This window comes from Strix uralensis, chromosome 9, assembly GCF_047716275.1.
Source record: "Strix uralensis isolate ZFMK-TIS-50842 chromosome 9, bStrUra1, whole genome shotgun sequence".
Classification (NCBI taxonomy): domain Eukaryota; kingdom Metazoa; phylum Chordata; class Aves; order Strigiformes; family Strigidae; genus Strix; species Strix uralensis.
Genome location: NC_133980.1, coordinates 20,171,229 through 20,196,879, shown reverse-complemented (window position 1 = coordinate 20,196,879; position 25,651 = coordinate 20,171,229). Strand labels below are relative to the sequence as shown.

At 40.2% G+C, this 25,651-nt stretch overlaps 1 protein-coding gene across 5 annotated transcripts in view; it reads left to right on the top strand.

Annotated features, from left to right (window-relative positions):
- NYAP2 (neuronal tyrosine-phosphorylated phosphoinositide-3-kinase adaptor 2) overlaps positions 1-25,651 on the top strand; it is a 144,825-nt gene that overhangs the window by 97,040 nt on the left and 22,134 nt on the right. For all 5 annotated transcript variants that reach the window (XM_074877685.1, XM_074877682.1, XM_074877681.1 and 2 more), the window contains 2 exons: positions 9,537-9,749; positions 18,341-18,444. In XM_074877685.1, the coding sequence (XP_074733786.1) occupies positions 9,537-9,749; positions 18,341-18,444 (317 nt within the window). The remainder of the gene's footprint in view (positions 1-9,536; positions 9,750-18,340; positions 18,445-25,651) is intronic.

Sequence of the window (25,651 nt, the reverse complement as noted above, 5' to 3'; positions counted from 1 at the left end):
CTCTTGATATTTCTTAAAATTACTTTACCCTACTGATCTCTGTAACAAAAACTGACAATTTCTTGGGATAAGTGGTTTATATATCCTTTTTTATTTTTTTTTTTTTTTTTTCTGGCATATCTGATTTGATTCCTGGCAGAGTGAGCTCAATTCTTAAACCCCGTCGTTAAAGACCCAATCCAAAGGTCCTTGAGATAAGAGATACTTTGGGGGATCCCATTATAAATGATGACAAGAGGGGTCCTCCCCTTGTCTTAGGCTGTTGTTCCTTGCAAAACCACTCTGCAAACCAAGGCCCTTAGGTATGCAGAATATAGCAGTGAATACTATGAAGACTAAGAAAAAATAGTGGATGACTGCATGATATGCTACACATTTTTGTCAGTGTATTATCTAATCTATACATAATATTCTGATCAAAAATTTTAGACTCTTAACTGAGAAAATGTGGAGATGCTTCTCCTTCAGTTTTCTCCGGACCTTCCAGGAGTCTATCAGTAACAAGAGACATCAAAGGGTTCGAAACAGCTTTATTTGGGTTATACATGTAACACTGATTCAAATATTGAACCATGAAACTTTATGGGTGTACAAACATGCTAGGTATAAACAAGGTGAGAAGTACAGGAACACTGAGGAAATAATTGTCAGGTTAATAATGCATATTAAAAATTAGGTTCATTTACATTCAATTTGATGTGAAGGTTCAGGTTACTTTTATTCCTCTGAACAGAATTATCCATCCCTAATAATTATTTTTTTGTTAAAACAGTAACATGCAATTACCACTTCACCTGGCATTTAAGAATGAGTAAGGAGAACTACTGTTCTTTTAACTACTCACCTGAAAAAGAGAAGCTGCATGTTTAATTTTGCTGGAGATGAAGATTACTTTATTTTTGTGTGTGATTTAAATTCATGACTCAAAAAGTACCTTCTTCCAAGAAATCTATAGCTATTTCACTGCTCAGGCAATGTTTGCATAATTTATATTTAATTTATATGTGCTGTAATCCATACACAGACACTTGTATCAGCCATGCTAGCTGCTCTGCACGCTTGTGAAAGCAATAATAGGAAAGTCTTAACAAGCACAGGCATTGGTCGGAGCTGTATAAGGCCATCTGCAATTCTACTTATTTCCTCAGAATCTCAAGTCTGTGCTGTCATGGCTTAATAATTGCTTAGCTAGCAAGAGTAAAACCAGTTCACAAAATGAAACCTCTAATTAGAAAGTGGGGAGGGCCTAAAATGATTGACACTTTTAAAAGGCATAGAAAGACAGAATGACATGTGGGTTTCATGCTGTAATCGGGAGAAACCTTGAGCATTAACCTGCAGAGCAAATAGTGCTTGGGACCCCGACCCAGCTAGGCTTGACACAGAGGCTGTATAGAAAAGCCTGTACACTTCTTCCTGGCTTTGTAAATCTGAGAGCACAATTCAGGTAGGGCCAATGTTAAGACAACATCAGGATTCCCTTTTACTGGTAATGTACTGGTAGAAGGGGAGCTGTACCAATGGGACACTTGTTCTAACAATGAAAGGCAAATTTTCTCATTCTTTAATGGAGTCAATAAAGAGAAAAGCTTTAATAAAAATGTTCTTCATAAAGGTAGTTAAAATACAGATGAAAAAAGCCAGGAAAAAATGTATTTTTACTCCAACTTTCTAATTGATTTTTTTATGTGAAAATATGAGAGTGAGGGTTTCTGTCCCCAGTTTTCACAACCAGTGTCCATTACTATTTGCATTTTTCTGACTAACAACAGATTCTCATTTACTACTGAATCTGGATGAAGGCATACACGTTAGAATAAATGAAGGTGGTCAAACAATGGAAAAACCCTGCATTCAAACTGCTGATAGAGTTCAAAGGCTGTTTTTCAGCAGAAAACTTGATCAAAAAAATGTTGACAAGTTTCATATAGTCAGCACTTCTATGAAAGATTGATATTTTTGAAGTGAAGCTTTGAAACTTAAGGTCATGAACTTTCTACAAAAGCATTTTTCTTAAAGTCTCTGTATATTTTAGCTTTTTTGGCTCACCCTTGCCTTCTTATTTCTTGCCATACAGTGCTAGGACATGTGCAGTGCCCATCAAACCATCGTTTCCACATCCAAACATGAAGGCTGTATATTTAAGAACCTGAATAACAGAATGAACATGCAGTGAGATGAACAGGATTGGGAAGGAAAACAATTATGAAAGAGTAGGCACCCTCTTCTCTTCAAATCAAATGCTGGTTAACAGTTGGGCAACCTTTTACAGTCACTGATTTCTACAGTTTAATTTCATGTTTCGTTTAACTGTGTGTTCTTTGATCAGTGTTGAGTTTAGGGTGGAGATGGCAGTATATGCTTGTGTTGCATATGTGTGTTGGTAAGTAGTCCAAGGCTAGCGTCAGCCATACCAACAGAGGAAGGCGGAGGAGCAAAGAAAGTTTCACAATATGGCCACATTCAGACTTTCTAAACTAGTCACCTTCCTTTTTCTGCTACTTAAATCCTATTTGCTGCAAACAGACATAGACCATGTATGTACAGGTATGAAATTTATGTGCACACATTTAGTTGTTTGACTGAAAGGTCAGCCTGGATTATCAGCAGGAGATCTGGGTGTACAAACTACATAAAAAATATTTGTAGCTCACCAGTGTCAACTATGCTATACATTCATATGAATCAGCGTAGCTGGCTAGCCCCAAATAATAACTGCTGGATGGAAAACCCTTGCTCTGTTGAAGTCAGTGGCAGAATTCCCTTTGACTTGCTGTACTTAGGTGTTTGCCCAGGAAGGCACTGGGAAATGCAGAGGCTTCTGTTGAGGTTCTCCTAAGTGCAGGTCACCAAGTCCCAACATGGCCAGCTCTGAAAGCAAAATAAAAGAATATGTAGTGAATATCAGAGAATTGTTTTCTGCTTAATTATGTAATTGTGACTGGTCCAAGGTAAATATCAAACCTATTAATAGAGTGCCAAAAGAACAACCTTTCCAAGAATGCTGTTTGATATAATGGTGAGAGTCCCAGGACATTGCTTTTTATTTGCTTTGGTAATACATCTGTACAATGCGTATCTTCCAGATAATGGTCTTTTCAGTCAAAGGTTCAGGCTGTGAGGTGATCTGCAGCAGAACAGGTACACTTGAAAGATCAAGCACAGTCTTGGGAGAAATTATTAAGAAATAATGATGGCCCTGTTGGAAACAGGATGTATTATATTGTCATCACTTCTATAATGTATGCCAAAATATAATCATCTTGGATCAAATGGATCTCCTTATTTAAGACAAAAAACAAGTTTCCCTGCATTTCAATCAATCATCAATATACAAGAAGATTTTTACTCTTACTCCAGGACCTCAAACAATGTTAAACCTATGTCTTACCATGCAGAATTTTTAAAACTTCATCTTTTAAGTGATTGATAATGCCAGCCGAAGTTTATTGAAATTTAAAGAATTCTATTCTGTTCTATTTCAACCAGATTATAACACTCATAATTTTCATTGAATACCTTTTATTCTAAAGCTTTGGATGATAAATCTATCCCTTCTTTTGTTAGTCTTCAATTAACTGAAGCGTGGGCTTTTTCTTTTCCTGTCTTCTTTTCCTAGCCAGGATTGCCCACTTAGCAGCTTTGGAATAGCCACAGAAAATAAACCAAATGCATTTCATCAGCAATCCCTCTTTCCCCTCCCTTTGCTGTCTGCAGCAGGCAGAGCTGATCTTTGGAGTCTGTAGCAGGCAGATGCGATCTCCGCTGGATTTTACCGTCTAAAGCAAAACAAAAAAAACCCCGCACTGCTCACAGAAACATGTGCTCAGTGAACACTGAGAAGCATTTCAGCCATGTCTCCTTAAATGTTAAATGGTTTGTGAGACTCTTTCAGGATTTCTATTGATTTTGCATGGAACTAGGTCAGAGCTGCTTTTAATTGAACAAGCTGGCTGCTGCAACTCTCACTTAACTGTAAAAAAGGAGTATTAAAAATTGATATGCAAAGCAAACTTCTGCTTAATTAGCAAGCAGATGAAGTCAGAATAGACAAACCACCATAGTTAATAAAGATGAGGAAATAGCTTTCACTGACAGTATAATATACTCCTATTTTGGGGGAAAAATGGCTTAAGCACTGAGCATTATCCATGTTTCTTGCATGTGGTATTGATAGCCTATTTTCTTTGGGAGAGGTTAGGATAAATTTACAGCTGTGCAGCTCAGACAAACCACCACACATCAAGAAAGCCATTAAAAAGCAGCTCTAATTTTAAAATGTGTAATAAAGGTAAATAAAAATAGCTGAAATAAAAATTTCAGAAAGAAGCAACTGTGGGATTCCCTCAAGGTCTTAGTATTTCTGTACATCCAATGTCCGTGGAAGTGGCCGGCGTGCTGCTGTGAAGCTGGCAGTGTTACATGGGACACTGGTGGAGCTGTGCCTGGCCTGTGCCCTGGTCAGGACCCTGGGCTGGACACGGCTCGCTGAGCAGGGCTGCTGCCAGCTCTGCAGCTCTGCCCCAGCTCCAAGGGAGGGCCTGGGACGTGTCTGGTAGCTCTGGTGATCACACACCCATGCTGGCTGCAGTCTGAGCCCGTGTCTCCACCCCTCCTGATGGCCAGCTGTGCCCTGGGGGATGCTCTTCCCTCCTGCTCCCTGTGTGGCCTTGCAGCCATATGAGGTGAGGTCCGACATGCCAGGCTGGAGGAGAACAGGAGTTCTGATTCGCATCTAAACCCCATCCCAAGTGACTGACTTTGCTTTACACCTGTATGTGTATGCTGAATTTTAGATCCTGTGAGTAGTACCATTTACTTCCCACAGGATGCAAGTTCAGCCTAGAGTGATGTATTATTTATTTAGGTTTATAACAAACACACAGAAAAAAAAAGAGTAAATGAATAATTCATGGATGATTAACTTACACATTTCAGCTCACAGCTGAGAGAAATGACAGAGAGCAACCCTCATTTTAAGTTCCTTAAGACAATTGCTTTTCTTTCTTCCCCCCAAACCCCCAAGCTGTAATAAAGGTTCTGCTGTTCATCACTTAGCATTTACACTAAGAAGCCAACAGGACCTGAAATTAATTTGTGCTTAACAGCAGAGTGGCAGACTGGCCATAGATTCATTTGAATGACAGTTTTTCAGGTAAGATGTTCTCCATAGCTGTATTTTTCAGTTTGCTTTGGTCCAAGTTACAGCCTACTAACTCAGTTTGTTTCTCACTTCCTTTAGCATTTACGAGTGTTCCAGTACCACAGCTCACATGCCAGCCTTGCCTAGTGTGCAGATATTAAGGGGCCTTTCATAAAGGGGAAATTGTACATGTCAATTATTTGTAAAATATGTTCTAAGAGATTTTAGCTGCCATCTTATTCTTGAAATGGAAAAGCCTGAGATTCAGGTGAAATAAATAAGAAAAATGCATATCTTTAAATATTGAAATACAATGACACCTGGAAGTGCTTGAAACATCTGAACACCTTTATGGCAGTTCAACCAACTGTATCCATAAATATTTAAAGCAGTGAATTATTTCTTGAAATTTACATTTTTATGTACTATTTTGACTTACGAATTATTGAACAATAAAGGTACTTTCCATGATAATTTCAGCTTTCAAAATACAGCACTTGACTGTGAAAAGATTTGCCTGTGGCCATCATATGATTGAGTGAGCTCCCAGCGTAATACTGAGCTTCAATATCTCCTAACTCCAAATTAAGGTTTCTAACAGCATGAGGTAACATAGATTCCATCTGTGTTTCTGCACTTCTCAAATAAAAAATAATAAAAAAAAAAAGCTGTGCAGCAGTTACTGTTTCCTTTCAGCAGAATATATATATGACTGGTTAGAGTTCATGCTTTCAGTATGGGATCAGTGTGGATAAAGTGGCCATTTAAATCCTGCTGTAGCTTTTATAAAGGGTTATCCTGTTTAAAATACACTGGTTTGATTTTCAGTGGATGATAAGGTCACCACCCCATAGGTAACCATAGCCAGCAGCTACACGCATGTTCTGCTTTCTGCCAATGCCTCGTGCCCGACTGTGGGAGCGAAAATGCGGAGCAATGAACGTGCTTTTATGAGACGCAATAATTTGTGCCACTGAGTTTACTCCATGGAGCGGCATTTGCAGCAGGGAGTAGTTGACAGTATAAAAACATCGAAGTGACTGAGACAGTCGACAAAAGGTCCCAGTAATGCAGCATGACCTGGGAGGGGAGCATTCTGCATTTCTGGAGCTGTCACGGCATGTTAGAACTGAGATACTTTTTCAGTCAAGCAAGAACTAGCACAGTGATTTTTTATTAATTGAATTCAAGTATGATTCTCATTGACATTTATTAAGAAAGCTGAAATTATTCTAAAATCCTCCCTAAAATATCTGAGCAAAAGTGATGCATTAAATAATTTTTTTTTCATTTTTTAATGTATTTACAAGTGAGCAGGAAAGTAATATTACAGAAAACTATATAAAACACTGACGTGTTGTTTTTCTGACTGTGTATCAATGTTACTGATAGTGATCACCAAATAATAATGATTCAGCCTCTGTGATGGGTTGCATGACATTATAATCTGATTCAATCTGCTTTTCATTTTTAGGATATATTACTTTTCAGATAAACTGAGAACTGCAAATCCCTAAGAAAGGATAGTGGAATGTAAATTTACGAAGTCTAGACAGCCAGCTGAAAACAGATTTTCTACACCTTATAAAGAAGTAGACTATAAGCCAAATCTTTATTTAGTCTGAATATTTCCATAGTTTCCAGCTGGTTACAGAGAACTGCTGTGCTTTGATTCAGCTGATAATAAAACTAAGAATGCACAAATCATTTTTATCAGGCAACAAGTACAAATGCTTCTCTGTTAAGTAAACTGAAGTGGATAAATCCTTAGCTCCACACTCAACCAGGGTGTTTCCACCACAACTAAGGGCTGACTGCATGACCGTGTGAAATTTTAAGGGGTGGTGTTCAAGTAGTGTCAATGAGGCACACACAACGAAGGTTTTCACTAAGATAATCATAGCACTTCCAGTAACAGCTGAATGGCATCGTAAATTAAATCTATTGAACGATGCATTAAGTTGGTGGGGCACTTGCAGAGCCAGATTCTGACTTTTTTAAAGCATATTCTATTCCTTTGGCTTTCTCTTCATTTTGCTGGAAAGGAAGAGCTGCAATCTAGACAGCATCCTGTATTGTGGGAAAGAGGATTGTGTGCATTTCCAAAGAATTTTGAAACTTTGTTCATATCTTTCCTTTTCCCAGATAAGTAGTATCTTGAAGTGAATGGTATTGGTATAAAGGAAAAATTCAGATATGATTGCATGTATCTGTTATGTGAAAAAGTACATCATTATTTTTGATACATCAATTCTCAGAAAAATATAAGAGCATTTTTGTTGATAACCGAAGCGTTTCAACTCTAGTTATAATTTGGGCTCTGCATCTCTTCGCACAGCTCTTTGTATTAGCAAGTCTCTCTATGCAGTCACAGACAGAGCTGTGTTACCGACATTTTGTAGCAAAGGTCCCTGAAAGGCAGATGTCATGTTATATTGATACAGAATTCAACCTTGTACCCTGCTGGGGTTACCAACTAGGAAAAACAAACAGTTTGGATTTTCATTGCAGTGCCTTTTTGCATACATTAAAGTAGGTAAGTGACCTAAATGTTCAAGGAAAAAGTTTGATTTTTTAAGGTCTTTGTCACATAAAATGTCACTGAATCCTATTTATGAAACCTGCTAAACTGGGGTAGTTTTATCATTTTCTCATGGAGTGTTACTACTGTGAGTAATTAAAAAAAATCTTGAAGGTTGTAGTATGATATCTTTAACATTGATTTTTACTATTAACTGATAGTAATTCATGAAATACACTAATGATTACATATTGCACTACATATCCAGTTAGATATTTTTACATGTTTCCTATATGACATTTCACTGAGAAAACTTCAGGCTGACTGTGTTATTGCTTATCAAGTTCATTTGCAGACTAGAATGTCAAAGAACTCAAAACAACATGAGATTTTGTTCCAGTTGGGCATAGGTGGGGTCTCTACCATACCATATAGATATCTAATATTGCATCTTCTGCTGTTTGCTGTAGCAAGGGTAAACAGTGTGTGGGTTTTGAGCCACAGATGGACTAAAGTGGTTTGAATGTGGTTCTTTTTCTGAGACTGTATCATCTGAGTGGCAATTCCTGTTGGGTAGTCCCAGTTCCTGTCCATGGGGATAATTGGGAGAGGAAGTGGCTGCTGAGACAAATTTTGCTGTTGCATCTCTGGCAGTCCTGCACAGCCAGGCCACTGCCATTCTGCATGGGTCCCCTGGGAAACTGTTGTCATCTCCTGCCTGCGAATGGCTCCTGGCATTTTCCCTTTGCTTGGCTCTCCCAAATCTTGTAATATCCCTTGTAGCCACAAAAAGATTATGAGATAGGGCTCAAGGAAAGATTGCCCTTCTCTATCAAATGTGAATTCCAAGACTGTAGATACTTACAAAATTTAAGGTACATCGGACATTTGATTTATAAATCTGAATGACTAGAACTGAAGGTATCACATAGGGATGTCTTTGGGCTTAAATATGAGGTATAAAATTCTGCAGTCAGAAGGATTTTTTTTTTTTTCTAAAATGAGTCAAACAGTTCAGCAAACTTTGAATAACTTGACTAGCACAGTAATTAGCTGTTACAACTAAAAGCAATCTAATGTTTCTTCTGTATCTAGTTTTTCATGTGAATTTTTCACAGCTACAGATGGAAAAGATCAGGAATGAATTGTTTCTCCATGCATTGCTCAACCTGCAAGAAAAGAAATGAGGGTCTCAAGAAAAGAACAAAAAATCACCAGCCATGAAGAAAGCAGACATCCCTGCTTCACTTGAAAAATCATTCAATTGTTTTTTTAAATTTCTCCTCCTTATATTAAGTCATGGTGTTGCAAGCAGAAAGCCATTTTCTGACTCCAAGGATTTTCCAACCAAGTGAAATTTTATTCCCTAGATTATGGTGCAGGGCACACCCAAAATATTAACATTGGACAGTTTTGTGGATGGTGTGCTTTTTATTGGAACATATGAGGAGTTACAGATATGTTGCTTGCACAATATTGCCTTAGGAGAGTGCTTCCTTAGAAAGTGCCTGAAGAAGAACTTGTTCCCAATGAAATGATAGATGAAAAGAATTCAAGTATTTCCATAAATTGTTAATAAAAACATAATTCAGTAGGATATAATTTTCAAAAATATTTTCCTGGCATATAAAAGTTGTAACAGAAAAGTTACGTTTTATCCATCTGCTGCACTGTGTATAGTTTTAATAATTAAAAAGTGTATTGAAACCTACATAAACTATAGGTTTTAAGCCTAGATGCTAAAACCATGATATAATCTGCCCTTAAAGGATTTATGATTGGTATATATGGAATATTGAGCAAAAGATTGTTATATGATGTGGGTAATTAGCAGACACTCTATAACGAAATGTGCACTTGTGTATTTTTTAGAACCACTAGATGAACTGAAGATCAGAAGTCACAGCACTGAACCACTACCAAAGCTGGAAAACAAAGAGAGGGGAGGCCATCATGGAACAGCTTCCTCCAGGGAGCCAGGGAAAGCTCAGGAATGGGATGGAACGCCAGGCCCGCCTGTGGTGTCTAGCAGGCTGGGGAGATCCTCTGTCAGTCCAACCATGTTGGCTGGAAGCAACAGCTCAGGTACGTCAAATAGCAGAGCAGGGAGTATCTCATGAATCTCCTTGTGAGCTGAATGATATACAGATGTAGGCAGGCATCTGGATTCTTTAGGCTTCCAAATATCTTCTAGAATCTGCCCTGCCCATTGACTGCTACAGTAATAAGCATTGTGCTGTCTGCTTGTGCTCTGGACTGGAACAGGACTGGAATGGTGGCAGGCAATATAAGCATGTAAACATGGTGTTCATCTGTTTTAAAAGAAGTAAGGAATTCCACTTAACACTGAAAAGGGACACTATAGCAAAGGCACCCCCAGGATGGCACCTCAGGAAGAAGTTCATAAACAAGGCTGTCTTATTGATATGCGCAGTGAGTGGACATGGGCAGCCTTTGCTTTATGTTTGTACATAAATTTCTAGAAAAGTGACTATGGATTTCAGAAGTCTCAAGTTCATACCTATCCATTTTATTAATCAAATTATATATATATATAAAAAGAGTGAATTGCCATAAACCATGAAAAATAATGCAGCCTTGTTTATAAATTAAGACAAACAGAACTGATACATGAATGAACATCTGTAAACAGATATGTATAGGTCCAGCATAAGCACTGCATTGTTACTTTTTGAGATTTCACAGTTCTCTTCAGTTGCTTATTGGTTGGATTGTGAAAAATACCCACTTTAAAAACAGTTGGCATATATAGTACTGGAGCCTCATGGTCAATGTTCAGTAAGCATAAGACCATGAATGAGCTACTCAAACAATAAATTATTCCTGCATGAGAAATCTGCTGGGCAGTCAGTGGCAGAGAGGAGTCTTTACAGTGCCAAGCTATCAGAGACACTTGCCCCTCACCCAGGGCATCATCTCCCTGTGTGATAATGGGACTCACATTTTCCCTGCATTGCTGGAAATGACACCTGAAACTCAGTACATAACTTGAATAGGCTTTGCTGATGTGACACATCATTTGCAGCAATCGTGTAGTACAGCTTTTCTTCCTACAGACCCCCCCAAATAGTCCTTCCTGAGGCAGCATAAGCGACTTCTCTGCAAATCTCGTGACTCTAGCACAGGTTATTTGGGCGTTACTGCCTTTTGCTTACTGTCTGTTCTCACAAAGCATCCTGGTAGGTAGGAATTTTCCAGATTAACTCACAGCTTTGTTAAAAATTCTGTTCCCAGTGTATTAGTGTCATCTGTGCTAATGCAGGTAAAAGGGTGGGTTTAAAGGTACCACATCAAAGTATTGGGACATCTGATAATTAGACCAGAGGTGTATACCAACATTTTCAGTTCTGTGAGATGACAGTACAGAGCAGAATGGAAGAGAAATGAAAATTAAAGAATAAATTCTTAGCAAAATATAGCACTTCTGTCCAACCTTCCTGCATCAGTTTTATTTTAAAGAGTTGGTTGATCTCCAAAAGCAGACAAAACATGTTGGCCTCAATCTTCATTTGGCATCAGCAATCTGTAATAGTTGTTGAATCATGCCTTGATTTAGTTAACTGTGACTTTGTCTTACATAGCTAGGACTGTCAAAGAAAAATTATGGAAATATTTTACTGGCTGAATTTTTACTCCTTTTTTATGATTAAAATTTGAGAGCTGATTATGATTTTCCTTTCCCCACAGTTTTTATGACATTTCATTTGATGAATATTGCCTCTCATCTGCCATGAATATTTTTCCCCTGTGTCTCTAGCTGTTGCCTGAGCAACGTGTTTTACCTTTAATCGGTGGGGCATTGCATTCAAAATGCTGTACACAGTTCTCCTCAATGAACTTGTACATGAACTGTATCAGTTCATTCTTCACAATTAAATTAGAACTGTAACAAAATGCAAGAAGAGGGATTTAATAAATCTGTATGGATACAAATGCTTTCTGGAGTCAAGGAGATAAAGTAATTTTGTGCTAGGAATTGAGAACTTAGATTTATCACAGGACCAAATAGAATCAGGGCAGTCCCCAGTACAGTCATCGTTGCTGTTGCTCTCTTTCCAACATCATAGATAAGAGAAAAAAGGGTACTTTTTTGTGCAGACATGTCCTTGAAACACCACAGTTTGTTGCCTACCTCCTAGTTCACACTGGTACAGGCATTTATTAGGGCAGCGTTGGAATAGTTTAAAGAAAATGGAGTAGAATTGCTCTGCTAGAAAACAGAAAGGATCTGAAAGGGCTTCTCATGTGTGCTCAACAGGCAGCTCTGCTGAGGCACAGATTAACTAGGAACTGGAGTGGTCTGAGCAAATACCTGAGTGAGAGTACTGATTTTTTGTGAGTTCTCCCAATCTCTGCACCTGCTAGTAAGATCAGAGGGGGAATGAGCCACCTCCAAACAGAATCTTGAGCTTTCTGGTTACATTGTTCAAATGAGCCCGGGCTGTCAGGTGCACATGGGTATCACTGTCTCTAATGCCTGATTGTTCTCTCATCTGTCACGTAATTTCTCAAGGCCACTTTCTGTTTCTTGGCATCCTATCACTTCTTATGGAAAGCGGTTTAAGTGGTTTGGGGGCATGCTGGCATTTAGGAAAGTCAGTGCAATTGTAGTGAACAGCCAAACGAGATCTGTGAAACAGAAGGCTGTGATAACATCACTCCAGGAGCTTTGAAGAGTATTTTCTGGAATGTTGCTGCTTTTTTCCTAACTGCACCCATGAAGCATTTTGCATTGCCACCTGCTGCTAGAGACAGGCACTGCGCTGCCTTTTAAATCTCAGATACTCTGTGTTTGAATCACCATCAGCTTGTCACTCAGCCAGCCCATTAGTATTCTAGCTGAAAACGTTGTAGATAATCAGGAAGGCAGTAAAGCCCACCCTTCATTGGAATTACTGGCTAGCATTGTGGATTTTCAAAAATAATGAATAGTTAAGTTCAAGCTCTTTGGGAATGGAGCGATGCCTGCAAACTCCAAGGTGCAAGACGCGTTCATTGGTACAAGAAGGAAGTAATGGCAAACTACCAATTCATGCTAGCTAGGGCTGCTTCACCCAAAGATGACTGAGTACTCCCACCAGCTTCTGAATTTTCTCCTCACAGGCAGTATCAGAATATCACTGTGCTACTAAATCCTCGAAGATTCTTCAAGTGAAGACAATTTAATGCTGGAGGTATATGTTACTGGGCAGCCTGCCCAGTGAGGTCCAGCCCAGGATGCAATGCTTCCAGACCTTGCCTACACTAGTCATCCATGTTGTCTGCACAGCTGTCCCCTAGCAGCGCCTGTCACCTAAAGTAAAATGAGTAGTACTGGGAGCTGTATGCTAAGGGCATCAAGCCAGTGCACCGTGAGCCAGGTGTGTGATCTCCAGGGTGTAGGATCACAGTCACAGAGCCTGGCTGTAGAAGTGCACACTCTCTGCAGCAGTGGCATTTACAGCTATTTGGAACAATGCACAATTGTCCTTTTGATCTAGAGCCCCAAGACTGACAGTAGCCCATGCCAGAAGCTTCAGAGAAAAATAGCAAGAAATTTTATGGAAAAGACACTGCTGGTAGGACATGATTCCTTACCTCATTGCTTCAGCCATTGACACAGACCTGAGACATGACAGTTCAGAACAAATCTTAGTTTAAAACATACCCCATCTAACACAGACATGGTTTTTCTCATCACCTGACTTGCTTTTGACCTATGGGTATCTTGGAACACTGAGTTCCACAGGTTCAGTACTCCCTTTGTGGAAACAGTTGTTTGACAGGCTGCTGTGTTATTTCAGCACTAAGTGGCTTCTGCAGGTGAAGTCCTAAATACTTTAAGTGACAGAATACTATAGAGTTTATTCCATCTTAAGGTTTCATAATTTCAAGTTATGTTTCAGCTTACTTATCTCTTTTTAGGAGACCAACATGGCCAGGCCAGTATGATGGTAATAGGTGTGATTCATTTTTCCAGTATGCATGTTTTCTTTTTCTTCTTTTTTCTCTTTTTTGCATGTGATTGCTCTCAGCCTGTCACATTGCCTTGTTTAATTCAAAACGTGCTTCTTGGCAGCTGTAGCAAATAAGCAATATTTCTCTTTTCATGTGCAAAGAAGAGACTGTGACAGGATAAGAAGCTTCTCCAATGTAAGTGACAGCCAGGGTATTTTTTTGAATTAAGATTAGGATAGGCAGAATGCAGGCTTCCTTGGATGAATAAAAGAACTCTTCCCGTTAAGATCCAAAAATAAAAAAAAAACATGCAGAACTGTTGTATTTCTGGAGAATATAGAAAACCATAGCACATTGGTATAAAACTGATCAAAAATATTTCCATAAAATCTTGTCACATTTCAGCACTCTGCTTTACTGAGAAAAATCCAACAACACCCCTTGTCCCAAATGCAACCAGCCAAGCCTCTCCTCTACATGTTTAGTTACAATGACAGCACTTGCACTTTTGGAAAACAGGTCATTTATGTGAGTGCTTGAATACATAATGAAGTACACAATTTTAAGGCAATCCTATCCATGATTGGAAAGCCTGTGTTTCTGTGTTGGATAGTCTCTCCTAAAATTCTCATCCTTAATGCTGTCCTTGGGGCTGTCCACTTGCTTATGTCCATGAGTAATCCTACTGGCCTTGTCAGGACTCAGCTTAAACCTGAGAGTCCAGTAATGCTGGTCTCATTGCAGCTGGCTACGTGTGTGGGTTTACTTCAGGATGAGGTGGCTGTGGTCCCAGACACTAGCATTGTTGGAAATGTTGTGGTTGCTGTGGGTGACATAACAGGGAGACACAGCTGACCCGCCATCCCCTACTGTCATTAGACTGCATCAGCACGTTGCTCCTGGAGGTGGTTCAGGCACTTAGTGAGCAGTGCGTTTTTCATAATATGGCACAGTGTGAGGGATACGTCATTTGAAGCTGTGCAAAATGATACCACCAAAGTTTCATCAGTTAAATGTAGCAACTGAATTTTATGAACATTTTTTGTGCATAACATAACTAAATTTGTTATGCAGCTCTCTAGCTATCCCAAACAATCTGGTGAATTCAAACCTCATGCTGCCCATTGATTGCACCGGGCATCTCTAATGGCTACTCAAGTGCACTGCATCCCCTGGCCCCAGTCCAGTAAAGCACTTAGACATATGGGTTCCCTAGCTTGGCAGTAGGCTGTTAGCCCTTGTCAGCAGTTGAGTGGCTTACAGCAGTGTCAGAAGGCCCCTAGCTGTGGATGCAGAGAGGGTCCTGTGTTTGGAGCCGTGTCTCTGGAACCCTCTTTCAGGCAGGTGTGATTTAGAACCCACCCACCCACACAGTGAAGTGAAAGTGCAGATATGGGGTGCCATGGTAACTTTATCAGTATGGAGCTAGATGGATTTTAGCTTGTGTTTTCGTGGACCCTGAGAAAATGGGTCCTTCTCAGAGGACAGATAGCTACAGAGCCTTACCTATATGCTTATCAGGCTGGCTGATAAAACTCTGCACCACACCATGCATTACTGCACAAAGGGAACATCTCAAGAAGTCTCAAGACTACTCATTGCAGATGTTAATACTGAGCTGTCTCAGTATCGTCCACGTGAGATAAACATGAATTAAAGACTAGAAAGCATCCCTGAGATTTGCTGTTGTTCTTCCTTCAAGATTCTCATCAGTAAATATGAAAACCCATTTTCATTCCAGAACAGGAATCAATATCAATATGCAGGGCTTGCAGACAAGCTGAAATGACCATTTAAAAAACCAAGAGTTAAAGATCCTGAAAGTGACTGGATGGTGGACATAATTATGCAAGAAGACCTCTTACTCCTTTTTAGATAGCCCAAAGCAGAAGTTATTATTTGAGGGGATCATTATTATTTTGAAGTGATCAAAATCCACTTTGCCTCAGTACAGTGAATAAGCTGTACACAGCTGAAAAATAACATGCTGCAGAATACAGAGCAGTCAGTTGGGCATCACTTATGCAACAGACCATTTATGGATTTTTTTTTTTTTCCCCACAGTAGTGTGCAGTGTGAAGATGTTACTCAGAGCACTAATTACAGTAGAATAGAGTATTTATTTGGTCTAAAAATATTCCCACTGAGACCAATGGAATGGCTATTAAAAAAACCCATTTCCCTTTCACTGCATAACCCAACTTCCTGAACTTAAAAAAAAGCTAGATGGAGCTGTCTCTAAAACCTCTTTTGGTGAGGATCACCATGAAAATTGCAGTAGTTTCCTTAATACTGTAACATATATTACAGGGTGATAAAGGAACTAATACTTCATCTGTGTGTGATAGGTTTTATTTCTTTGATGCCAGATGAAAGGAGTCTCTTTGGCAAGGAAATGGTAATCTCATGTTGTTGCACATATATCCAAATTGGAAATTATGACACTTCTCTCTGCTTTCCCAAAGCAAAGAAAATAATTCAGAAGCAATGGCAGACAGTGCCTTGGAGTTTTTTACATGTTGGGTGTCTGATTCTGCTTGTCACAGCAAAAACAGAGTCTCTACTTAGCAGTAGGGAAAAACAACAAAAGAAAACCCAATTCTTGTTCTTTCTGAAACCCCAGCAAAATTCCAGGAGGGAACAGACATGAGTTCCATTATTATATCTATATTATTGAAAGAAACAGTCAGAAATCTGGCACACAGACAGTGTGACATCAGAACAAAACCAAATCTAATCAAACCTTCAGAATAACTGCCCAAGTCCAAAAAAAGCAAAACACCAGATTATATACAAAATGCAAGGTTATGGGGGAGATCAGTCTGCTCCTTTCTGCATACTTATTGCCGTGTTGACTCGTGGTATGTTTACAGACTGACTAGGAATGAGTGCATTGAATAATGCATTTGTCAAACAGCATAAATATTTTTGCTGCTCAGCCAGCTGGATGTTAACCAACCTATTAATATTTAGTTGATGAATATTCGCCCATACAGATGCTTTCATTGGTTTAAGTGCTCCAGCTTAAGTGGATAGCTCTTCTCCATACCCTGTTGAATTCTGAAACATCTGAGGAAAATAAGCATTTAAGGTGACAATGAAAAAGCATCAGTGAGATTGGAAGAACACATTTCAGCGTGTTGCTGGTAGGTGGTGTAATGTGCCAGCTGTCCTCAAGTTTCTAAGATGTGCCAAGCGACCTTAAGGACATGCTAGTGATGGACATCTTATTCCTTTCAAACAATGGGCCAACCAGTGGCTAATGATGATACCAGAGATACATGTAGGAAATAGAGATATTAGTATAAAACAAACACAGACAAAGCAGCAGTGTAGATGAGGCATGAGAAAATACATTTCAGAGAGACACAAGCCAAAGATATGTGAGCAAATGTGCTTCAAAGGCAAATTTGCTAAACCAGGATTGCACAAGGCATAGGTCCTTCCTCTCTTCTTGAAAACATGAGATTGAGTAGAAGGAATTCTTTAAACCCATTGTAAGGAGGCATGGTATTATTATAATCACTTGTTATTCATGGTAAAGCAGTACTATCAGTGCTAAAATTAAGAGTCTATTATTGTACAAAGTGTGTCTGCTGAGTGCACATGTCCTTGGTCTCAGTGTTTACCCACTAAATAAAAAAGATAGGTGCAGGATTGGGAGGAAGGCTTATAAAACATGAAGAGAATGAACACATTCATCTGAGTCAAAAGTCATGGGGTGAGAGATGTTTCCTTAGCCATAAACAGGAAATGTAGGAACAAATATTTTTGGGGGGCAGAAACAGCAGACCCTTTTCTCAGGAAAAGACAGTTTCTTCTAGACCAGATGTGGGGTGTTGGACACTGGGGTAGCACACTGGTGTCAGCATGGCTCAGACACAAAAACCTTCATCCAGGACTCCTGAGCTGCATGGGAACCTTTGTGTCAGTACATTAACAGTAGTAACCTGCGCTAGAAATTAGTGGGGAGCCTTCCAAAAAATGCATCCATGTACAACAGCTGAAGGAAAATGAAATAACGGTGTCATTTCTGTGCTATTCTCTGGAATAGAGCTTTCTCTCAAGGCAACCTTTGCTTCTGTAATTGCCTTGATTCTGGGGAACTGACTTCAGAATTTGCCACTGTTAATGTTCTGATTTTTCTCCTTTCTTCCTACTTTCTGTCTCTCAATTCACTGCCATTAACATCAGTTTTCCAAGTATTTTTAGTATCATTACAAATTCCCGAGTGCAACAGTATCCTCATCACTTTTATACACTCCCTCCGTTTTCTGGCATTTCGTGCTTTCCCTCAGCACAGTCTTTGGGCTACCATCTCCCTCAGCTCTGGGATGGAGAGATGAAACCAGAAGCTGCTGTAACTCCCTTAATCATAGCTGTATTTTATGAGGAGTAGAAAAAGGTGCCAGGGCAGGGGGGCAACAAGAAGGTTTCCTTTATATGCTTCCTGTCTTTCTGCTGTTTCACGCTCTATACTTCAGCTTCAGAGATGTTAGAGGAGAGGAAAGAGGCCAGGACATGGGATGGGTTCTTTCTTAATCCCCCTTCTGATCTCAATTTCTGTTCATGATTCAGCCAGAAGCCCAAGACTTTAACTAGAAACCAAGCCTGGAGTCTCCATTTCAAGGGAATCCTGGGACCACCATGTTTCAGTTTACTGCAGCAGTAACCCGCTTCCTGTTCACTGGTGTATTTTCTTCTCTCTTCCTTCGCAGAGCCTAAAGCAAGTTGCAGGTTAGGTCGGTCTGCGTCCACATCAGGTGTGCCTCCTCCATCCGTTACTCCGCTCAGGCAAGCCAGTGATCTTCAGCCGAGCCAGGTACCATCGTTAGCCAATCGTGAATGACTTCATGTGCTGCAACATGCCAAATGTTTCTCACCTCTGTGTCTGTCATTTGTTACAGTAAATGATTTTTTTGGTTTTTGTCTTTATTTTCTGTGTGTCTGTGCGTGCATCTGTGTGTGCACATCTCTCATTGGCAATGAAATTCCACTGGCCACATCCAGTAGAATTTTCTTTGCTCTTAATTCCTTGTATCCTTTTCTGTCTTCATTCTGTAATATAAATGTAGTAAAACTGTACTGTATGAATTGACTGGGTTTTTTATTTTTTCATGTTTTCTGTACTTTTTTACTGTCTTTAAAATTTATCAAGCTTTGATAAATTTAATCTATGTTTTTATGTAAATTTCTTTTAAATGTCTTGTCTAAAGCACTTGCACCAATGTTTATCAATGACTTGTACATACCTGACTTCTGCCCAGTTGTACTTTAATATTTGTGCCAGTCTCACATTTGTTTTGAGCTTAATGCATGATTGTATTACACTGTGATTTATCACTGTCCTGAAAACTGCTCTTACAGCAAGTTATTTTGTTTAGTTAAGGCAGCTACACTCTCTTCAGCTATAGGCCATGTAATGCTTACAGGACTGTTAAATAGTCCGCTGTAGTTATACTTATTGTATATTAGGAATCAAAAACCAAATCAAAGGGGTAATATCTCCTTGTATCTTAAACAAAGATTTTTTTTCATCAAAACCAAAATGCTACATACACCCTTGAGAAAGAAATGAAAGTCTTTGGGTTTGGCAAATTTCTCCAACAGCAAGAAAATGGAAAAGAAATAAAGACATGGGAAACCTATACTTACCTTTATTTTATATGCTAATGCTGATATTGTATCATTTTGCTGCGCAGACCTGTATTATTAGTTTGACAGAGCTAACTGCTGAGAGTAGCAATTGAGAGAAGAGGTTTCACTTAAACATAACGTGAATGCCTTCTGTCAAGCTCAGAGCACTCCAGTATTGTATCACTTGTGTGTATGTGTATGGGCTTACACATTGCTGTGTATGTGTGTGGGCACATATATGCACAAAGAGACATAAACATATATGTATATATGTGCACATACATATATGTACACACCCACACAAACACCCTTATTTGGATGGTGAATTTTTGGTTGGCTTTCAGGCAATTAGTCCCCACAATCCTCTTGAATTTCAATGAGATTTGAGTGGAAAACTCCCTGAGGACTGCTTTGCAATAATGCAGTTGTTTGTAGCCTGGTGAGTTGCTTCTAGAAGGCCTTGACCAAAGTAAATTCCAGAAGAGTAAGGTTGATTTACTCAATCCAGACAGCCAACAACTTGTTAGGAAGGTTATATTTGGGTCGCCTAGTCCATACAGGTTAGAATTCTTTAACCTGCAAAACTGATGCTATCGTATTACTTCTGAGCCCTGCTGGACACAATGACTAACAGAACCTTGAACGTTTCTAAAGCATATTTTACATAAGAAAATCCAATCCATAACAGAGATTCAAAATGATAGCCCATTTAAATACCGCATGGAGTGTGTCTTCATCTAAGGAAGAAATTAGGGTAATTGTACTTCCAAAGGTTTTAAGTGTCCCAGTGATTATGTAGTATATGATTTTTTTATTAAATGGGTCTTACAGCAGACATGATGCTTTGCTGGTTATTCAGTGGAAAAGGCACCTTGAGTGTTTTGAAGGGATTTGAGTCTCTCGATTTATATTAAGAACTAAACAATAAGCCTTGAAAGCAGAAGCTGATGTGATAGAAGAGATAATGAGCATCTTAGAAGCTGCAGCCAGGGTTCACTGAAACTGTGGAGGAAAAATCCACCTCACTTCATAGAGAAGAAAGGAACAAAGATGATAAGAGGAATTTTCAAGTGACTGTACAGGGTGATCTTGTTAATTGAATAATGTATGGTATGGACATGGCTTCATGAATAACAAGAAAAAGTAGTAAAAGCTTTCTCTCCCCGTAAGTCTTCCCTTCAAGCTGTCTGTCTATTAAGTTGTCATTTATTATGATGGCATAGTTTTTTAAAGGTGTGGATTTGACCCTGACTGCAATGGAATGACAAAAGTCTTATTATCTCCATGGCAGATACAAACATTACTTTGATTGTGTTCTTTATATACCTATTCTATCTTAATGTCCAAATAATCTATGGCAGGTGAAATGTGTTTGGAAATGGCTGGGTTGTTAGCCCATTCTGAATCTGACAGATTGTGGCATACAGGGTATTTATTTTCATGTGCTGTGGCTATTGATTGTATTGATACTGGTTTCCTTAACCACATCGTAATCAGCAGTTAGACTTTCCAGAAGATTACAAGGACGCATCTTCTTTGTTGATGAGATGGGTACAGCTAACATTCATACAGGGATACAGTATCTGGGAAAGGACAGATTACTGTTAATCGGTTTTCTCAAATCTTCATGGATCCCAAACTGATGTTTTTCAAAATGTTTAACTTGGCAAAAAAAAATCAGATTTGCAACTGAGCTCTCAAGACCCATCATTTTTAATACAGAATCATTCAAGGAAGCGGTGAGGATGCTTAGTAATTAAAAATAGGTCTGATCTAAGGAAACTTAAATTATAATTCCAATCAAATATTGGCTAATGATGTACCTATTGACATTTAACTTCGCTATGCCTTATTTTCTTGTTTGTTTATTGGTGTAGGACTTGTGAGGATTAACCAGGTAATATTCACAGAACATATTTATGGTGTATTGATGGTAAGCATTATGGTGATCACTTACAAATAAAAAGAAAGAGCTTACAAGCAGAGATGAATTATGTGGCTGGTCTCTGACAGAGAACACTTTAAAATTCTGTAGTGCAGCAGCAGCCAGCAGTTACCAACACACTGAGGCAGACAGAGAGCATGCTGTTCTGTACTTAGTTCTGGTAAATGGTGAGGGCATATTGAAAGAGCTGGTTGCAGGAAGTAACCTTGGATGAAGGTGTGAATTGACTCAATTTAAACTGAAAGATAAACATAGGTTTATCTTGGAACTGAAGTTATTGATTGTGTAAGGACAAAGTTTAAGAAATTAAGGAAGTAGCAGAGGAAGTCAAGGAGAGAGCTCGGAACCGTAATATGGCAAAAGCATGGAATATATTTGGGCTACAGAAGTGGCATATAGCTATAGTTCCTAAATACGTATCTTTATATAAATGTCCTAGAGGAGTGTAAGTAGCAGAGAAGTGTTCTAGATGTCACAGAACACAATGCCTTGTAAAGGTTCTCTGATGTTAGCAGAGAGCTTACAGGGAATGGAAAAATGTTCTAGAAAGTACAGTAAATTATATCTTAGAGATAAGAAATGTGTGAATAAAAATAGAAATAGTGAAAGTCCATCGGAGTTTAGTCTTTATATGAAATTAAAGCAAGTACCAGCTGTTTGTAGCCATCCAAGTGGACAGAGAACAGTAGAAGTTAACCACCATGTGAGGTTTATAAAGTGGAATAAACATGGTCCAAGGTTGCCCCAGTAAGTAACTCATCACCCATATTGCTGGAGCCTCTGTGCTAGTGCCTGAGACTTCTGTAGCAGGCATGGTCAGGTGCTTCACCCTGCAGTGGTAAATTCTCAGTCATATCAGGGGGACCCCATACTGAACAAGCTTGTTCATTTGTGTAAAGCAAGCAGGATTTGGAGTCACAGGTGTCACTGTGATACAGGGATGCTTCCCTGCATCCTGTCATTCTCCACATCTTCACCTCAGGGTAACAAAGGATTATGCTCCATTGATGGACTCAAAAATCCCTGAATACAGGATACATGTGCACTGAGCATGGCTGTCACAAAAGACGAAAACATTTCAAGCAGCCTACACTGTGGAAGTCCCTCTGCTGGAGAGCAGAGAATCTTGCATCCAGATTTTTAACGTACGTAAAATCATCTCTAGGTCACTGCCAGGCTTCTCCGAAACAGTCTTGGCACACCAAAAAACCACTGATTTCCATTTTAAGAAAAAGGAGCCAATATAACTATCTCTAGATTTTTTTTTGCTGCAAGTGAGTTTTGCAAACTGAAGTTTGTTTTCATTAAGATGTAGCCAGATATTGGAAAATCACATGTATTAAGCTGCATAGCAGCACAGCAGTGCAGGTTTATAACGAAGATCCACGATCTGAAGGAAAATTCACCCTTTGAAAACAAACCTCCTGATAGTTACGATGTGGTATTTCAGCTTTTCTGCAAAGCAGAGCCTATTTTCAGACAGATATCCACAAAACTGAGTACCTTATCTGCAAATGTGCAGCCTCTCTTCATGCTGCCTGTTAGTTACTTTTCAGTGGGAAGACAGCACTGTCCTTTACTCTTGCCTCCTTGAGGTATGCTATCTTAATTCTGAAGGTTTGCATGCCTCTTAAGGTCTGGTGTCTTCTTGTGGGGAGGGCCAGGCAGTAATATCTAGCTCCAATTTAAGCAAGGAAAGAAGATTTAAACTTTACAGTGGTGATCAAAGTAAAATCCAGAAGCCATGCTGAGATTAGAAGGAATAACTCAGAGGAGGGAATGAAGATATGTGAACTGCTATGAATTAAGAAGGAGTTTCAACTTGCATTGAAGGCATGAAGAAATAGCTAGAAAATATATCAGAATCAACACTGAAATTTTTTGTGGCTTATTTTTTCAAAAAAAAATGTAGCTCAGTTCATTGCTTGCCTGGTATCTGCCTGAGCCCCCAGCAAGTTGAGATGGCATTTTTCTTCCCCCATATAACCCCATCAGTGAACATGATGCAGAATGCCCACATGATGGACAAACTAACCATTACCTTCCAAAATTGAGGAGAGCTTTCACTTACTTTATGTTTTATCTGAATATAATATAGCAAAGTGGAAAGGCCTGCCATTCACAGAATGAACTTGACCATGTAATTATTGCCTTCCACCAAATGAAGTGAATCCATCAATAGTTTATCTGAGTATGTATCTGATAGGCAAGAATTTTAGATACAAGTCGGCTCCTTAAATTCGTATTTAGGTAGCTAAATAATAAAACATGCATGTAGAAGGAGTAAAGAGTGTACTCTTTAGCTGAGATCTATCCTACCTACCCCTGAGATGTCTAAATCAGGGGTATAATGCAGATTCCCCATGGGTTATGTGAAGAGAGGCACCTGCAGAGGGGATTCACCTAGCTAAACCCTCAGTGACCATGGAGAGCTGCATGGCTGTTACCTCGGATAACCTGGTAATTTATCCTCCTAATTTAACCACCTCTGTCGGTTGTGGAAAGCTAGCTGGGATCATTCCTGCTCTGTGCATGTTAGAGGCTCCTGGACATTTACCACTGAACAGATAACAGTCATCAAAATTTCCATTGCTAGCTAATAGACATTTATACCTTTTTAGACTTAATCCACGTGTGCTGAGTGTTAGGGAGAAGCTATATGGATTATACGGCTGGGTCCTACCTACAGTTAATCTTTAAAATGACGCACTTTTGGCATCTTCCCTCCTGCTGGGCTTTGTAGTCAACAGCAGTGCCCAGGGGAGAGCAGCAACGTGAAGTGGTGTTGGGGTGGGTGGGCGGGCTCTTGCTCTTGTGTTTGACCTCACTAAGGGAGCTGTTTTAAGGAAATGGAAAGTCAAGCTTTGCAGAGTCCTGAAAGCAAGAGACCAGGATTTTTCCAGCATAGTTTTCTATTGTGGTGGGTTGATCCTAGCTGGACGTCAGGTGCCCACCAAAGCCGCTCTGTCACTCCCCTCCTCAGCTGGACAGGGGAGAGAAAATATAACAACAGGTTTGTGGGTCAAGATAAGGACAGGGAGAGATCACTCACCAATTACCGTGATGGGCAAAATAGACTCAATTTGGGGAAATCAGTTTAATTTATTACTGATCTAATCAGAGAAGGATAATAAGAAATAAAACTATTATCTTAAAACACTTTCTCCCCATCCCTCCCTTCTTCTCAGGCTTAACTTCACTCATGATTTTCTCTACCTCCTCCCACTTAGTGGCGCAGGGGGACAGGGAATGGGGGTTGTGGTCAGCTCATCACACGTTGTCTCTGCTGCTCCTTCCTCCTCAGGGGGAGGACTCCTCACACCCTTCCCCTGTTCCAGTGTGGGGTCCCTCCCACAGGAGACAGTTCTCCAGGAATTTCTCAAATGTGAGTCCTTCCCATGGGCTGCAGTCCTCCACGAACTGCTCCAGCGTGGGTCCCTCCCATGGGGTGCAGCCCTTCAGGCACAGACTGCTCCAGCGTGGGTCCCCCCTGGGGTCACCAGTCCTGCCAGCAAACCTGATCCAGCGTGGGCTTCTCTCTCCACGGGGCCACAGGTCCTGCCAGGAGCCTGCTCCACGTGGGCTTCCCACAGGGTCACAGCCTCCTTTGGGCACCCACCTGCTCTGATGTGGGGTCCCCCAGGGGCTGCAGGTGGGTCTCTGCTCCCCCGTGGACCTCCCTGGGTGCAGGGCACAGCTGCCTCACCATGGGCTGCACCACGGGCTGCGGGGGAATCTCTGCTCCGGCGCCTGGAGCACCTCCTGCCCCTCCTGCTGCACTGACCTTGGGGTCTGCAGAGTTGTTTCTCACATATTCTGACTCCTCTCTCCTGGCTGCAATTGCTCAGTTGTTTTTTTTCTCTCAAATACATTATCCCAGAGGCACTACCATGGTGGCTGATGGGCTCGGCCTGGGCCAGCGGCGGGTCCGTCCTGGAGCTGGCTGGCATTGGCTCTGTGGGACATGGGGGAAGCTTCCAGCAGCTTCTCACAGAAGCCACCCCTGTAGCCCCCTGCCACCAAAACCTTGCCACGCAAACCCCATACATGTATTGATGTAAGTAGGGAAGTAGAAAGCAGCTTTTCTACTTTAAATATGCAACTGGAAGGGGTTTTGTTGTTGTATTTATTTCCAGTTGGGTCTGAGATAGGTATAATGCACACTGGTTTATGTTCAGCAAGAACATAAGAAAATACCCTTTGTTGTTTGGGTTTGTGCCGGAGAAGTCCTGGATAAAAATGCACTTTAATAACAGTTCAAAATGAACAGTTTGGAAAATCCAAAAGCACAGGAAAAGCTTTCTTTTTCCCACAGCTGGGCACGTGAAGCAGGGTGCCCGCAAGGGGCAGCGCTGCCGTTCCGGCGGGCTGGCAGCCGCCCCGGTGACCGGCGGGACTGGGCCGAGGTGGGGAAGGCGGCGGGAGCCCGCGGCCAGCTCGGTTCTGC